The 17734-nt window shown below is 40.4% G+C and overlaps 1 protein-coding gene and 1 pseudogene across 1 annotated transcript in view; both read right to left on the reverse strand.

Moving 5' to 3' along the window:
* The window catches only part of SYNDIG1 (synapse differentiation inducing 1), a 159479-nt gene that overhangs the window by 98353 nt on the left and 43392 nt on the right, over window positions 1-17734 (reverse strand). The window contains exon 2 of the mRNA XM_011378010.1: window positions 4062-4199. Within this exon, the coding sequence (XP_011376312.1) occupies window positions 4062-4199 (138 nt within the window). The remainder of the gene's footprint in view (window positions 1-4061; window positions 4200-17734) is intronic.
* On the reverse strand, window positions 10429-10547 carry LOC111730678 (annotated as a pseudogene).

Raw genomic sequence — 17734 nt, forward strand, 5'->3', positions numbered from 1 at the left:
AAGAATAGGTGTTAATACTTTGAATGTTTGGTAAAATTCGTTTATGAAGCCATCAGGTCCAGGACTTTTGTTTTTTGGGAGGTTTTTGATTACTGATTTGATTTTATTGGTGGTAATAGATCATTTCAGATATTCTGATTCTTCTCGATTCAGTCTTGAAAGATTTTATGTTTCTAGGAATGTATCTGGAGTGTCTAACTTGTTGGCGTATAATTGCTCGTATTTTCTTATGATCCTTTGTATTTCTGTGAAGTCCATAATTATTTCTCCTCTTTCATTTCTGATTTTATTTATTTGAGTCCTCTCTTTTTTTTCCTTGATGAGTCTGGTTAAGAGACTGTCAATTTTGTTTATCCTTTCGAAGAACCAGCCCTTGATTTCATTAATATTTTGTATTGTTTTTCTAGACTCTATTTCATTTATTTCTTTTCTGATCTTTATTATTTCCTTCTTTCTATTCACTTTGGGTTTTATTTGCCATTCTTTTTCTAGTTCATTTAAGTGTAAGGTCAGATTGTTTATTTGAGCTTTTTCTTGTTTCTTATATAATCTGATTTTTAATATCCCTTTTGCATTTAATTATTGTTATAATGTTGCAGTTAGTAAAAGAAAGGAACAGTTTATGAAATGAAATGAAATGGTAACGTCATAAGGGCTCGAATACAGGAGACATTGCAGGGCAGATGCAGGGCATGTAATCCTCAAGCCTGCCCAATGCCCAGTTCCAGGCCCAAGACTTTTTTGGAGGAGGTCATTCAGCTTCAGCCTCAAGCTGGGATTGAGTAAAGGTGCTTGGGGCAAACATCGCAGCTTTGTCTAGAATGGGCTTCTCTTCCTCACTACACCAACCTCCAAGTAGGGTGGTGTACTGGATTTAGAAATAAGTACTCTGCTTCTATTTTTGTTTTCAGACAGGTAAAAGTCAAATTTATACTACAGAAAATTTGATTTTAAGGATTAGAAATATTTGTATTTGCATCATGTACCCAGTCTTACTACCTCTCTGATTTCTATAAATTAATCCCTTGAAACTTCATGTTCTTTTCATCCATAAAATGGGTATAATAATTTCTCACTTTTAGATTCATTGAAAATTTACATAAGATAAAATGTGCCCATTAAATAACTTACAGCAGTCGCTCAAAATTATGGATTCATTTTTATCCTCGACATCATTCAGAAGCATCGTTTCTTAGCTATATCTACCAAAATTGCACACAACACTTTCCTCTCTATAAAGTGGTTGCATTGGGAGCTGTATGAAACAATTAATGGTTAGAATAAAATGAAGTTGTAAAAAAATGCTACACTTATATTCCTCCATGGGCCTCCACATTGAGTCTTTCATCACAGTCAAGCCCAAACAGCTGCGTTCTCCAGAGATGTCTCAGAGGCAGACTGTCCTGTCAGTCCCAGCCCACTGCCAGCCATCTCTGGCCTTAGGATACCACCTAACCTCACTGAAATCATGGTTTCATGGCCATAAAATGATGTGATGGCGGTGCCATATCACAGACTTGCTATGAGATCATGTGTGTGCAATAGTACTACTCAAACTGAAGCAGCATCTGGATTAACAGGAGGGCTTGTTCATATGCAGGTTCTTGCGCCCCATCCCCTGAGGACCTGGTTGAGCAGGCCTGCAGTGGGGCTAGGCAATGTGCATTTCTAACAGTGCTAGGGGTGTCGATGCTGTTAGTCAGGTCCACTCCCTGAGAAGCCAGATGCACAGTACTTAATACAGACCAGCACCTAATAGAGCAACATGTTACCCACTTTACAAACACTTTTATGACTACTGTTACTACTACTTAACACCTTTTTCATATTATAAAATCTGTTGGAGATTTTATGTCTCCTTTCAGGTGTCCCTCCACCTAGGGACTCATATGTGTACTGACAGTATGGGTTTCCTGCTGCTTTCCAGGAACCTTCTCTAACTTCACTTCCATAAACCCTGTCAGATCCACACCACAGGTAATTTTAACACTATTTCATGGATCAGGAAACTGAGGCATGGAGAAGTTGTCTACTGGCTTGGGCCCAGCTAGGATAGGACAAAGCAAAAAATATCCTGGGTTTTGTAAGTTCAAAGATCCTGTTAATTTGTCTCCTCACTGCCCCATGTCATCCAACCACTGAGATTTTTGTTTTCCTGGAATGGCCTCATGTGTTTTCTTGACCTTACGGTGGTTATTTTGACAAAATGCAGTCACCGTCTAATTGACAGTGACTACATGAGATATGATCTATGATAAAAGAAAAAAGAAACTAAAGTCATACTGATGTCAAAGATTTCCTTGTGAAAAGCATTTGGAACTTGGAGTGGGGGAGTCTTGGCTTCATCAATATGCTGCTTGATCTACTCTGACATCACTATCCCTACCCCCAGCACCTCTGGGCAGCAGGAGGCATTGGTGGCAACCACAAAGCACCATGGAAAGACGACTCTGGCTTGCCTCTCTCCAGTGCCCAGTGTAGAATTCCTAGCTGGCTTGCCCAAGAAAGCACTGATTTAATTTAGTGGAATGACTCTCAGACTCTGTCCATTCTATTGTGTGTGCACACTCTCCCTTTAGCAGCTGCCTCCTCCCCTCAAATGCCTGCTGAAGATTTTGTCTGTATTCAGGCTGTAGAGGCACAAATAGCATGCATGGCACCCTTGTGGCTGAGCTGAAGCCTGTGTGTCAGGTATAAGCGCACTTAGGTCTGCAGCATAACCCAGAACCACGCAGCTGTGGACTGTAAAGGAGAGAGCTGCATGGGCCTGGCATCAGCCTGGGAGTTTCCATGTGGAAAGATTTGGATGTAAGTCCTGTGAAGGGCACTCACCTCCAGAGATTTCTCTGCTGTGGTCCCACTGAAGGGAAATCCACCTTCAAAGCACAATGAAGAAAAGGACTGAGAGCCAGGGATCCCTAGGGTTCTCTTCTTATTCCAACAGTGAAGGCAACCCCTACACTCTGGCCTTCAACTTTAAGAAATGTGACCAGAGGCCTCCCCAGAAACTGTGTTTCACATTCACTGTTGAACAAATAATCAGAATCCTCTTTATCATTGAAGGTATTAAACATCATGACTCATCAGGCCCAAGTCTAACAGGTTCTTACACTGTGAAAAATAAAATTATTTTCTAGGAAAGGACTCTAAATGCCAATCTCTGCAATTGTGACCTTGATTTTTATTATAGTTACAATCTTTCAGACAAAAACTTTATGCATAGTTTGCCCTGCTCCAGAGACAGAGTCTTCACCCCCAGCTATGTGGAGCAGCCAGGACAGGGACAGCTTCTCAATGTGGCTGCATAGGCAATCTTTCCCTGTGCTGCCCCCATTTATCCAGGGCTCACTTCCTCCAGGTACCCTGCAGATTCTTCTATAGGATGTTTACTCTTATCTCTTTGAACAGGTAACACCTGTCCTAGTGAAATCTAAGGTAAAAATATCAATTGCATTCTAAGATTTGACAATTAAAATATAGCTCCAATGTTAACAGTGCCCTCCTGCTTTGAGTGAATGGGAGAGAGGCAGTAAAACCTGCCCTCAGTAGACTCAGCCCCAGGAGGCTGTGAGTGAGCATGACCACTCCATAGCATTTCCTCTAGCACAACAAAAGTTTGGGAGGAGTATACAGGCTGCTGTGAAACTAGAATCTATTTTATATGTATGAGCTTTTCAGAAAGAAAACAAAATGCTTGACTCCTTTCTTAGTAAGTCAGACATCCTCACCCTGGGCATGGTGCTTCCCAGTGCTGGGTCAATTCCACTGGCAAGGTCCAAGTGCCTGCTTGGATTCCAAGCTCCCCAAACTATCTGCTTTTTCCTAGTGGACACCTGTTTCTCTCACGCAGCCCTCTTCCTGAAGATTGCCTACCTTGCCCCAGGTGCCACGGGGCAGTCCCACAATGACAATGAGATGAGGGGGCCTTGACTTCCTCTGGCATGTTCTCCAACTGTAAAGTACAGACCCTACTGGTGGCATGAGCTGAATGGCTTCTTGGACTCTCCTCCTCATTGGCCTGGGTGTGCTGCATGTGTGTGACTGATGGAGGAAGGCCTTACCTCATGGGACAGGTAGAAGGCAACGATGCCCAAAGGCCAGAAGCAGCAGAGCATGGAGAAGACACTGAGGCCCAGGTGGTCCCGTGGGGGCATCATGAGGAAGTTGTCCTCGCTCTCTGTATCACTCGAGTAGTTGCTCTGCAAGAGAGAAATGTGTTGGAATGGAAGAGAAGAGAGGATTAATAAAGGAACCAGTCTACGAAGCACTCTGAATGTGGAAGTGGAACCTGGAATAAGGAGAAGCCCTCAGGAAGGTCACTATTGTTGTTATTGCTTGCAGGTACTTCCTCCCAGAAGGAATGCTCCAGAGGAGAGAACTCTTGCCAATAACAGGAAGAGAAAACTCCCAGGTACAGGGCTCTTGGGTCATCCCTCAGAAGATAAAATTTTACAGAAGCCAATTACTTCACAGATCTTTCGGATGGAGCTTTGGATGGTGGGGGTAAAGGTCTAATTTATCAGAGGATAGAATTTGGCACTCTCAGAAGGCACACATACCAGTATGTAGATTCCCCTCTTTATTATGAGACAGAGGGATTTTTAAGAAGTAGCAGGGATAATTCCAACACTGACCAAACCTCCTCTCAGAGGGCATACCAGTGCTCCATGATGCTAAAGGGCTGGGTCCTGCCAATGCGCTTCCACTCTACATGCCTGGGTAGAGGATGCTTTTGCTCTAATTGGTTATCTAATTTGTGGCACTCCACTGCAAATTTTCTCCTTGTTAGCACATGGCACACTCATACAAACTCATCCTAAACCAGGGCTACTCTATGTGCTTATTTTATACAGAAATGGAGTCACATTTTACTCCACCTTTTCTTTTCTAAAAAAGAAATGGAACATTTCCTTCTGAAAGAGGGTCATTAGCTTCCTAGCTTCCTTTGTCAGCTACAGGAGGTTATTAAACATGTGGCCTCCTGTTGCAGGCTGGAAACATTCTGGACCACACTGCAGTGCATGCTGGCCACTTCCTCAGGTGGCTTCAGAGGCAGTCACTTGAGGCACCAGATGAATACTCGGGTGGGTACTCGTGTGAATCTAACACCTACATGAATGCCATTGACATTAAGACCACCACAGCAGTGTCCCTCTTGCCTCACCTGACATTCCTACATAGCCAGACACAGATGAAGCCCACAGATGATGAAGGTACTTTTTAAAAAAATTTTGGTTAATTAAAATGCACATAAAATGCCAATAAGAGTCTCTAATCAGCATGTAGACAGCTGTGGTACTGTAGAAAAATGATAGAAGCTTCCTGTTAGGACTGCTTTTATCTAGTTGACTGAGAGAAAACAGGAATTCTGATGCGCTCACTCAAATCACAAACAAGGACCTTCTTTGGATGGTCTCATAATGGAAGTGGGTGACGCACTATCTACACAGCACCTGTCCACAACAGACCTGCAGGACAGGAGCTCTGAGGCATCACTTTTTAGAGAGGGCCACCTCCTCCTGCTGGGCGGGCATTGTCTCTGCCCAGGTTAGTCACTGTCACTGATGAGTTTAAGACCACACAACATTCCCTCACAGAGCTGTGTCTGTGAAATTTATAGTCTTTTTACTCTGCAGCATCACTTCCCATATGGTCTCTTAAACAATAAAGGGAAATGAAAATTACTGTCTTTATATCTGTCAGAGAAGGGAACTAAATAGCCCTCAGGGATACATAATTCATGGGTGAGATTCATGGGTAGACTGAGGGTTGCCTGAGTAGAGATGCACAATTGTCAGCTGCTGGGAAGTCGAAATGTTTGATTCAAATGATGGCTGTGTAGTGTTGCCAGGCAGTCTGAATGTCTTCATAGTTGTTTCTCTTTACAGATAAGCAGCTATATCAACTATATGGTATCCAGAACCTTGCTCTGGAAATAAGTGACCTGGAATGTCAGGGCTATATTGGAAAGGCTGAGCTGCACTTTGAAGGTCCCTCTGCATGAAATTCTGGGAAAGGAGGAACCTACAGTACCATTCCAGGGCAGGCCATGTCCAAAGAGTCCCCTTGGAGAGGTAGAGAACCAGGACTGAAAGGACAGCCACTTTTTCTAGCCCTCAACTCAGACCCTGAGCTAATGAACTTCATGCTGACGGGTGAAGATACTGCTGGTGAGTGTCGTCACACAGCCCTGTCTGTGGATATTTATTTAGGTTTTCTTTTTCTTTTTTTCCACTAACAGTTTTATATACCTGAGCTGGCTGGATTCTCACAGCAACTCTGGAAATAGGTGTTGTTCCTTTTTTTATTGTTATTTCTGTTTTACCAAGGACAAAGTTGGGCTCTGAGAAGTTAAAATCTTGAACCACCCAGTCAGTGGTTTCTCACTCCAGAGCTCTGTATTATATGCTGTGTTTGGACACCAAAACATGGCTATAAGAAAACTCCATTTTGTCTTAATTGCTTCTCCAAAGATGAGGTGCCTCCTCTGCTCTAGGGATTCTGATGACTTTGCTTCTTGACTAGTCTGTTTCATGGCAATGACAGGGAGGCCAGGATGATAGTGGCCAGTTGAAAGTTTTCCCAATCAAAGAGCCAGTGCTGTGTGAACTGCTCTCCTAGACAACATAGGCATCCTGGCAGCATAGACTTCTGTCTTCGGAAACTACTTAGAATTACACCACTATCCACATGAAGTAAAGAATTAGATTTCAGGATACCACCCCCCCACACACCAAAACCTTCACAGATTTTTATTTAGAAGTATAAGTGAAGCACACTCTGTAAATTGCAAAGTTGTGTCTACACCAAAACGATTAGTCAATTTTGATTAAAATAGATTCCAACAAATTACAGAGCATACAAAACAGCCCAGCTATTTTTATGTTCTTTCTTTCACTAGTGGACTACAAGTGACCATGGACATTGTGGACCAAATAGCAAGGAGAGGAGGCCCAGAGAGTACAGGACATGGAACAGGACTGGACTTCAAGCAGCCCAGAATCCAGGACTTCCTATGGAAGCTCACTTTCTAAAAGCACATGTACAAGAATGTAAGGGTGTTCATTCTAGAGTGTTCCTGACAATACTGTTTAAAAACAGAAAAATTATGAAAGAATTCTATGTAGAATTCTACACAGTAATGAAATAGATGGTACAGATGTTTATTTATTGCCCTGGAAAAGTTTTTCTTTTTAAAATAATAACTGAAGAAAAAAACCAGGGTAGAAAGTAGAATATATCATTTCTTTCACGATGGCAGAAATTAGATGCTTCTGAATGATAGGCATATTGTTGACTTTTTTCTTTCTTTTTGCATTTCTGGGTTTCAGGTTTTTTGTTTTTTGTTTTTGTTTTTGTTTTTGTTTTTTGTTTTTTGTTTTTTTACAAAAAGCAAGGTTTCTTCGGCAATGGAAATTATAAAGGTGCAGATGTGCTAACAGGTGCAGGGGTCTCTATCTTTCCTCTGTCCTCACAAAGAATCCTGTGGAATCTGGTTTCCTTGAGACTCAGCATTGAGAAAGCATAGAACATGCCCATTGCCCAACGAGCAGCTGGTGGAGCAAGATTTGAAGAAACCCAACATTACCCAAAGTAGCTTACTGAGATGCAGGTCAGTCAGACATGACCACTTGTCCTTTGGACCTGTCTCACTGTGGGTCAAGATCAGAGGCCTCAGAGCTGCCCATGATGTCCACATCTGTGCTGACTAGTGCAGCAGCCATTACCACATGGAGTTATTTAAACTTAAATTATCTAAAATCAAATATACCTAACAATTAGTACTTCAGCCACACTACCATATGCCTGTGCTTAGTAGCCAGAGGCTGTTAGTGCCTCTCACACTAAATAGCATAGATGTAGAGCATTTTCATCAAATCAGGAAGTTCTATTTTGCTGTTTTTATAGGGTATGACCTCTATTAACTCTGATCTCCTCTCTTCCACCCACAGGAGCTCTTGGTAATTCCTCCAACATGCCCAGCATGCTCCTTCCTCAGGGTCCTTGCTCTTGCTGTTCCCTCAACCCAGAATTCTCTTCCCCAGATATGCACATGACTAGCTTCCTCACTTCATTCAGAGCTTTGCTCGTATTCCACTTCTCATTAGAGCTTTCTCAGATACCCTTGCCAGACTGTCACAGCTGTCTCCCACCACTATTCTCTTAACTGCCTGGTGGGCATGAGCTTATTTACTATCTGACTCCTTTACTCTTAGCACCAGGAAGGCAGAAATCTTTGTATGGCTTATTTATAGTTATACTCCAAGTGCCTACAATAGTTCCTGGCATACACTAGACATCTAATGTACACATTTCAAATAAATGAAGAATTCATGCGTGCACTTAGACAACACAAATGGCACCAACTGAAGCAGCGAAGCTCCCAGAGTTTACCCAGAGTTCCCTGGGCTTCCTTTGGGCTCATCAGAGCACATGAATGCACCGTCTTCAGCCCTTAAACCCTACCTTGGATCCTCTCTTTCCCCACCTGAAATGACTTCCCTATGCACTCCAGAATGCACATTCTAACTATCCATTTAGGTGAGCCCACAGGGAAGATGAGGGAGAATGATGACTCTGTCAGGTACAAGGCTATCTTACTCAGGGCAGATGATGAAGAAAATTAAGAATAAACTATGGCCAGAATGCAGGCAGGTGGATGAAGCTCCCCAATCTGTGTGTGCCTCTCAGGGGCACACTCGATGTTCTATGGTCTTGACAGCCATCGTGAAACATGACATTTCCCTTTACATCAGAAGACTGGAGAAGTATAGGTAAGCACCTTTGATACCCCAGACAGGTCAATACCTAAAAGAGCTTCTACTGCCAAAGAAGGAAATAATTCCCAATGAGCCATATTGGCAAGGCCAATGTCTGGGTTTTGAGGTCTGATGTCCTTGCAGGGCCAGCACTGGGACTATTTTCCTTCACTTGAACCATTGAGGTGGGCCACAGGGGCCTATCTGTGTCCACTAAGGGGTTTTCTTTAGGCTGTGGAAGATCAGGTGAAATCATTGTTGTTGCACCAGGCTCTCCCCAATACCTTTAAGCCCACTGGCCTCCCTTTTACTTCAAATCAGATCACATAAAAATCACAGATGTCTGCTGAGGACACACTCTGTGTAATGCACACATGGCTTGCAGATACAAGGATGTATAGAGATCTGGGATTTCAATAACATGAAATGCAAGGGAACCACATTTTAGTTTCTAAACGCACATTGCCCTAAATTATTAACTAATTATTTTGGGTATATAATTTAGTTTCTCCTACTAGGTAGCAAGCTTCTTGTAGATAGAAACTATTTTGAGATGGAGGCAAAAGTAAGCCAACAAACCCCCTCTATTTGAACACTGAAACTACTTTGGGCCCTTAAAAAAGGTCTCTTTAAATAGAGCTTGTCTATTGAGCACATTGTTACATCTGGATGGACCAAGTAGAGAACAGGGCAAGGAGCTTGGAGGAGCCCAATGTTTTCCCAAAAGTGGTGTGCATTTGGGGGCCCCTTAGGGAAACCTGTGATGGAGAGGTGGAAGGGAGAGGGGAGGAGGAGAGAAGGGTCTGCGGTGTCATGGGCCTGGGGCACTGATGCGAGTGAACAGCTAGTGAGCAATGAGGGTCTGGAGATAGTCTAAAGACCGAGGCCATAATATTCTTCACTACATGGGTAGAAACCATTCTAGAAAGAATTCCAAGTTCATGTCTGTCAATCTCTTCCTGGTGCTCAGCAAAGGCCAAAGAATTTGTGAGTTCAGGATCTAGAAGTCGGCCAGTACAAGGAGTAAAGAAGATTATGAAACCAGAGCTCAGCCTTTGCCCCTAGCCTCTTTTAAGTATGTGATGCTTAAAACACATGCTTTACAGATCAGCCCTCTCCTGTCCTGCACTATGATAGCCCAAATCAGATACAACCAGATTTTCACAGAGACACTCAATAATCATCGCCTCCAAACTAGTGCCCTGGATCATCATAGGAAGATGAAATTATGTGCAGTGTCACTAAAATGCAAGTGTATTTTACTTTCTATTCTAAATCTTAAAATCTGGAGATGGAGTTATTTTTTGTTAACCAGCTCTCCATTAACCAAATCTCTTGGGCATGTAGAAAATGGGAACACAAGATTTCCTAATAAATGTCTATTTCTAAGTGTAACATGTTTGAGTTGGCTTCAGTAACAACAATTTAGATCTATGACCCCTTTGTTCCTGAAAATGGGGAAAACACACACTTGGCCATCTGTGGTGGGCCTGTTATAACCACTTTCTTTTTGGAGGGACATCACAGAGGACATGATGCAAGTAGCAGCATCATTTGTCAATTATTTATTTTTATTTTTAGGTGAGGCAACCCTTGGTTGACCTCACAGATTGCAAGGACCTTGTCAGCTTACAATCCTTTATTTTTTAATTTAATTTAATTTATTTTATGCCTACAGAACCTGGTCTTCCTAGGTGGTCTCCCATCCAAGTACTAACCAGGCCCGACCCTGTATAGCTTCCAAAATCAGAGAGGATCGGGTTTGTCCAGGGTAGCATGGTCATAGACATCACTTGTCATTTTAAGGGGGACACTTTCATGCTACAGTTCATGCAGTGGGCTTGGGGCCTCTGTGAAAGGTGGGGGGTAGGATGGACAGCCCTCAGTTTCCAAAGCTGCCTGCACTCAAACAGCTCCACCTCTTCTTGTTTTACATGTTGGTTTCCCAGAAAAACTTTTATAAAACAATTGGCTCTCAGTTAAAAAAAATATGGAAGTCATTCAGAAGTAAACTTTTTCTTTTGGCTTCCTGGTAGTATCTAAATAATTTTATATTGCTTGAGGAGGGAAGCATTTTAGAAGACACTAATCCAACTAAGAGCTTAAAAATGAAATTTTCTGAAGATGGGGGAAAAATAAGGTTAACTCAGAAGAGTTAACCTTATGAAATACAACACCAGTGTTTTGTATTTTCGGGAATGAATGCGATCCAATTCCATGGCTCATAATTTTTGGTATGTCTTTGTAAACAAGGTGCATGCAGCTCTGTGTTAGTCACTCTTTGATGGTCACCTCCAGCCTTGGCCTTCTCTTCTGGAAGTTCCCAATTTGATTCTGGGGTCAGAGTAGATGATCATAAGTATTTATGGAGATTATTTGCAAATAGACTCTATTTGGAATAAACCAATGTCAGTGTGCAAAAGTGGGAGGGTGGAAACTAAATAGACGTACTGTTTTGGGTTACCTTCAGGAGCAGTGCTCTTTGTTCTATTTCTTCAAAGTTTGTTTTCCTCCTTTGTGATGGGGACTTCAGGTCTTAGCTATTAGGATATTCTCATGATCAATAGACTTGATCAGTTTGAGATTTTAATTCTCTTTTAAAAAACGTTTCAGCTTTTTCTGGCAGGGATCAGTTTCCCAGAAGGCAAGTCTAGGAAGAGTCCCTGCAAGGCTACACTCACATTTACTATGCTCAGACAGCAACCTCAGCAAAGGAAACTAGAGGAGGCTGGGGGACACACAGCCAAGGTTTCCATAGCCAAATCTGCACACTCTGGGGAGACCGGTATAGACAAATATTCCTTCACACAGAGTTGCTGTCAAGAGAGAAATTCTTCTGTTGGTGGTTACTTGTCCTGGACAAAATTCAAATTCATTTCTTGTCTGAGGAGTGACTCATTATCATCTAAAGGTTGTTGTTGTTCTGGAGTCTATAATATTCTGGAGCCAAATGCAGCAAAATTAATTAAGATTCACCTTTGTGCATGGCTCCTGGTTTGTCTTTGTTTGTGAGGGTGGAGTGTGATGATGGCAATTATCCTAGAGGGCTGTTAGTCAATAATTTAAGTACTTGTCTTCTACCTAGCTATAGGCATTCAATCTAATGGTTATATTAGGAAATAGCTACCTGTGTGACTTCCCCTATCAGGTTAGGTCTTCCTGTGATCTGAAAGTGCTCTGGGAAACAACATAGCAAAATGATTTTTGGAACCTATCTTAGTTTTGGTTACTCTTAGAAGCAGATTTGAGTAAAGGATTGGCCTACACTTGTTTCATTGGGAGGTAACCACAGGAAATCCTGGGAGAGAAGAGGAGAAGTGGGGTATGGCAGAGAACACAGCCAATAAAGGTGTGTTACCAAGACAGGTACTTCTTTGGACTTCTAGAGTCTGGTGCTGCTGGGACTTCAGGGAGCCAGAGTGAGACCATTCCAAGCCTACCTGAATGAACCACCTCCTTTCAATTATTGGATGAAGGCCACTCCTGAGGACAGAAATTCTCACATAATGATTCATATCCTTAGATAAAGTCCTTAGGTAGGGGGAGGTCAGGCTATGGTGCTTTTCCTGCAAGGGTAGTACCTGATGAGGGGCTGAGAGCACCTGCTGCAGAACCTGTAGAGGAATGGCGGGTATTTGATGCCCTAAAAACTTCAATCAGGGCATCACTATATGGAGCAAGAACACCACACTCAGCAAACATCTAGGAGGGGGTGAAAAACATGTAGGAACACACAAGGAACATAGTGGACATTTAGGATGATAAACTCCATTTACTGCCAAATAAATAAGTGCAAAGAATAAATACACATTGTGTGTTTTCGAAGACAGGATTGAACAAAGCTTTCTATGACTTGGTGTAAAACAACACTACTTGAATCAGGTAAAAGTGACCTGGGCATATAGCAAGCAATCAATGTATGTTAATAATATATTATTTATTTTCGCTCTCATATTGTATTCATAGTATGGATATAATCGAGTTGTACACAGGACATTGGATTTTGTGAAGAAATTGAGACTGCCAGTAAAGAACCTGGAATTAAGGGGAGCAGCAAGTGCAAAGGCCCTGGGCTGGGAGTGAGCACTGTACACATACGAGTCTGTATAAAGTGAGAGAAAATGGTGTGAGGTGAAAGTATAGGGATATCCAAAGCCAGACCATGCAGAATGCTGGCCACTTTTCACTGCTTAATCAAACCAGGGTTATCCAAGTGACCAGTAGATAAATAAAAACAAAGTCTTTTATGACCCCCATAGGGCTTGGGTTTACAACTGAAAGCCATAGAATGTCAAATTATCATTAACTGTTAATCCAGTTTCCAAATGTGTAGCCCTCATTAAAATCTGCGTTGTTTGCATGTGTGATTTTTTGCACATAAGAGCTACATATGTTATTGTGTAAGACTATGGTTGTCTTTTAAAAATCTTCTTGCTTCCACTTTATGTAACATTTGTCTGAGGACCTCAACACGTAATCCACCGAGTTCCTTACTTTTTTCAATCCAAAGTAGTTTTAAAAATGTAGATTTGGGTTGGTTTGAAGAAAAGGATGGGAACTAAAGCTTAACTCTTAGCCCAGCTTTCTTGTCATTGTAGTCTGCCTTATATTCAGGGCCCCGTGAATACAAGGCCAGTGTCTGAGATTAAGTGTTTCCTAAATTTCATGGCCTGGGCCCTCTGCTTGCCTTACCTTAGTACAGTCATGATGATACTCAACTTCACAATACTTAGAGAAAGGAAAAAATGACTCTAAGATACCATTTCTCACTTATCGAGTCACCAACAATTAAAAAGCACAACAAACCATACTGCTTGTTAGGCTGCAGGAAAACAGGCTGATGGAAATACAAATTGGTGCAACATTTTGTAAACAAATTTGTCAATAAATAACACTATTAAATACATGTTTATGTTTTGGTCCAGCAAACTCACCTCCATGAATTTATCCTGAAGATTCACCTCTAATAACATAAAATACTTATGCATAAGGTTATTATTATTACAGTATTATAGGTAATTGTAAAATATTGGAAATGACCTAACTACTCATTGAAAGGAGAGTGATTACATTAACCGTGATACATTCACACAATGGAATACAATGAATATGACCCAGCTATCCCACTTTTGGATATTTATTTGAAGTAACCCATAATACTAACTAGAAAAGAAATACACACCTCATGCAAAGAATAACGTAACAAATAACAACAACAACAACAAAAGGAATTATGAGATTAGAAATTTGTCAAAGAATGCTAAAACCTAGTAGGTAAATGGCTAATAGAATACACGTGCCTCCCTACAAAATACTTACTAATTGCAAAGAAACACCGTCATTTGGTCAGTGAGAAACTTGGCAGGCATCATTCAATGCATAATAAAGTTATCACCACAAGGAATGGGACACATTGATGTTATGGACCTCCTGATGGCACCAAGAAGGGCAGGTATCACCTCTGTGGTGGCCCTGCCAAAAATGCAGTCACCTAAATCCAATAAAAAAGAATCATTATCAGACAAACCCAAACTGAGGGCTGTCTATAAAATAACTGATGTGTATTCAGCAAAAATGTCAAGATCATGAAACATGATTTTTTTCCTTTTGCTATAAAAACTATTGAAAGAATTTTAAAATTTTGAATAAGATGTATAGATTAGGTAATAGAATTGGAACAATTTTAGTTTCCTGACTTTTATAATTGATACTTTTTTTTTTAGAAAATACACATGGTTTATTTGGGGTAAAGAAAATTCACGTGTGTAATTTATTTGCAAATAGCTCAGAAATACATGTATATTGATAGAAAGAAAGAACACATATAGTAAACTAGTAAGACTGAAGAAAAGGAGGTAACAAGTAAGTATACAGGAATGCTCTGCACTGTTCTTGCAATTTTTCTGTAAGTCTAAAATTATTTCACACATGTGCCATTTTAGAAGGAAAAATTATATTTTAAATTGATTATTTTTCCTTTTGGGATTAAACATTGCATACTTTTTTTTCTATTGGGCTTTAATGGAAACACTATGAGCATTGTGGGAAAAAAATACTGAATTCACTTTTTTCGGGATACATGAATTTTACATTGCAGTTAGGTATTTTGTCAAGTTTGTTCTCTTCATGTTTCCGCAGAGAAGCTATTTAGTGACATTTTGGTATCACATACCTGCTCAGAGGGTCATAGCACACCAAACACCTCAAAGGGATGTGCCTGAGCCAAATAGGCCAAAGATGGCTTCCAAAACAAAGCATTGACTCTGTGCACAGTCAGAGGTACCTTCTCAAAGGATAGAGCAACTGAGTGCCCACTGCCAGGGCCCATGCGAAAAAGGACTCCTAGGGAAATCTCCAGAGGATGGCTCATCAGTGCCCACAGTGATGCTACCCACAGGATATCCAACCTCAAGAGCTCAGAGAAGAACAATGGATAAAACTTCAGGCTGACGAGGATGAGGATGGGTGGGCTGGGAGTTGGAGGAGACTGGTAGATTGTGAACCCTCCCAGGAACAAAAGGCTAGTCTGGGGAACATTACATCCATTCATCCACAACTCTCCACCCAGCCAACAAATAGTCTCCGAGCCCTAGTAAGTGCCAAGAATTATTCTAGATACAGTGAGAGTGGTGCAGGTAAATACCATAGTGCCCCTTTCTTTAAGACATCAGTGGCCATTTCTACTCCCCATACCCTGTTCAGCCTTGTCCTCTACCCAGACACCAAATATCTCTTTGGCTTGAGTGAGAACCAAATATTTCTTGCTCCAGAGTGGGTAGAACGTGGATGCCCCATCTGACTTGTTCGATGTCTCCTTTATCCTCTCAAAGTTTCAGGCTTTTATCAAAGCCGATAACCCCAGTGTGATGAGAGATCTTGAATTTATATCTTCCATTGCTATAACAAGAAAATCCAACTGCCTGAAACATGGAACAGGGAGATTCTTGTGTTTAGGTGATTCCAGAAACCATCTGCCTGGTCCAGTCTCTCTTAGCTCCTTGCTTCTGGCCATGGACTACAGCCCCTCACATCTGGAAGCATCGGTAATCCAGGTAGGCTCCCTAGTTTGTAAGATTCAGAATATTTTCCAAACCTAAGTTTGCTTCTCTGCAAAATCCAATTATAGTAAATCTCTGGTTGTATAACAAGGGATTGGCTGGGGTGTTCTAGGTAATCAGATATCAGCCATTTTCTAAAAATTATGAAATTTCCCAATTTTCTTTACCATTCTGAAATATTCTGCTTTATTGAAAGGAAAGCATGAATTTAAGTTGTATGGATTTTAATTAGTTTAATGACTATAGAGGGAATATTAAAATTTATTAAAGATGACTGTATACAATATACATATATATCATATGTGTGTATATGTATAAACATATGTGTACATACACAGACACACTTTGAAACAATTTTAAAATCGCATAAAAGTTTTGAAAATAGAACAAAGTTTCCATTGAAATTGCCAACATAGAATAGAGAGTTCCCATGTGCCCTACTATATCTCTTAAGCAGAGAACAATGACCTAAACCAGGACACTGACACTGGTACAAGACTATTGACTAAACCACAGACCTTAATCAGATTTCACAGCTTACCCATGCCTTCGCTTTTGTTTGTTGTATTGTATATAGTTCTACGGGTTTGTTGCAGCTATAGATTATGTAACTACTAAAACAATCAGGACACAGGATTAAAAAAAACTCCACCATGCTACTGCTGCCTCTTTATAATCACCTCCTTCCCCCAACCTTAACCTCTGGCAACAACCTCTATTGTTACACTTGTCTTTTTGAGAATGACATAGTAATGGAAACAGACAGTATGTGACCTTTAGAGAATGGCCTTTTTCACTCAGCACAATATCCTTGAGATGCATCCAAGTTGCTATTTGTATCAGCAGTTCATTCCTTTTTTATTCCTGAATAATATTCCATGATAAAGAAGTGCCACTGTGTGTTTATCCCTTCATTCACTGAAGGATGTTTATTGTCAGTTTTTGGTTATTACAAATAAGTGCTGTGACTTACATGCACAGGTTTCTGTGTTAACGTAAGTTTTCATTTCTTTGCAGTAAATATCCAGAAGTAGGATTGCTGGGTCACATGCTATTTGTTTAAATTTATAGAAAAATGATAAACTTTTCCAAAGTGGCTGTACCAACAACAATTAATGAGAGTTCTAGCTGCTTTGCATCTTCACTAGCACTTGTTAGTGTGTTTTTTTGGGGGGGGGGCGTGGGGGATTTCAGCCATTTTAATATGTGTGTAATATTGGTTTTAGAGAGATTTTAATATATTTTGGATACAAATTCTTTGTCAGAGGTGTGATTTGCAAATATTTTTTCCTAGTCCGTATCTTGTCTTTTCATTATTTTAACTGTATTTTGCAGAGTAAAAGTTTTTAATTTTGATAAAATTAAATTTATCTATTTTCTTTTTTTTATAGGTTGTGTTTCCGGTGTCATACATAAAAACTCTCTACCTAATTCTAGGTTACAGAGATTTTTCTATGTTTTCTTCTAAAAGTTTTATAGTTATTTACATTTAAATGTGAATGTAAAGGTAAATATGATGGTCCATTTCTTTTTCAGAACAATGTTGCTACACATTTGTTCAACAAATTAACTTAACTACAATACATTTATCCGCTTGTCAATATGAACTCTAGATATGAAATACAACACTGAATTGATATATGATCATTTTAAAACAGTAAGTTAAATGGATTAGTAAATAAATGGTACAGAGACAACATCTTTCTTATTCCTTGTACCAACATGCATTCAAATTTATAAAAGATTATTAAAAGAATTATATAGTGAGTACTCACATATCTATCACTTAGATTCTACTATTAGTATCTTTATGTACTGACTTTATCATGCATTTACCAATTTGTTCATCCTACTATCCATCCATCACTTCATCTCATTTTTTTGATGCATTTCAAAGTAAGTCACAGATATCACTAT

The sequence above is a fragment of the Pteropus vampyrus genome, unplaced genomic scaffold (assembly GCF_000151845.1).
Source record: "Pteropus vampyrus isolate Shadow unplaced genomic scaffold, Pvam_2.0 Scaffold327, whole genome shotgun sequence".
Classification (NCBI taxonomy): domain Eukaryota; kingdom Metazoa; phylum Chordata; class Mammalia; order Chiroptera; family Pteropodidae; genus Pteropus; species Pteropus vampyrus.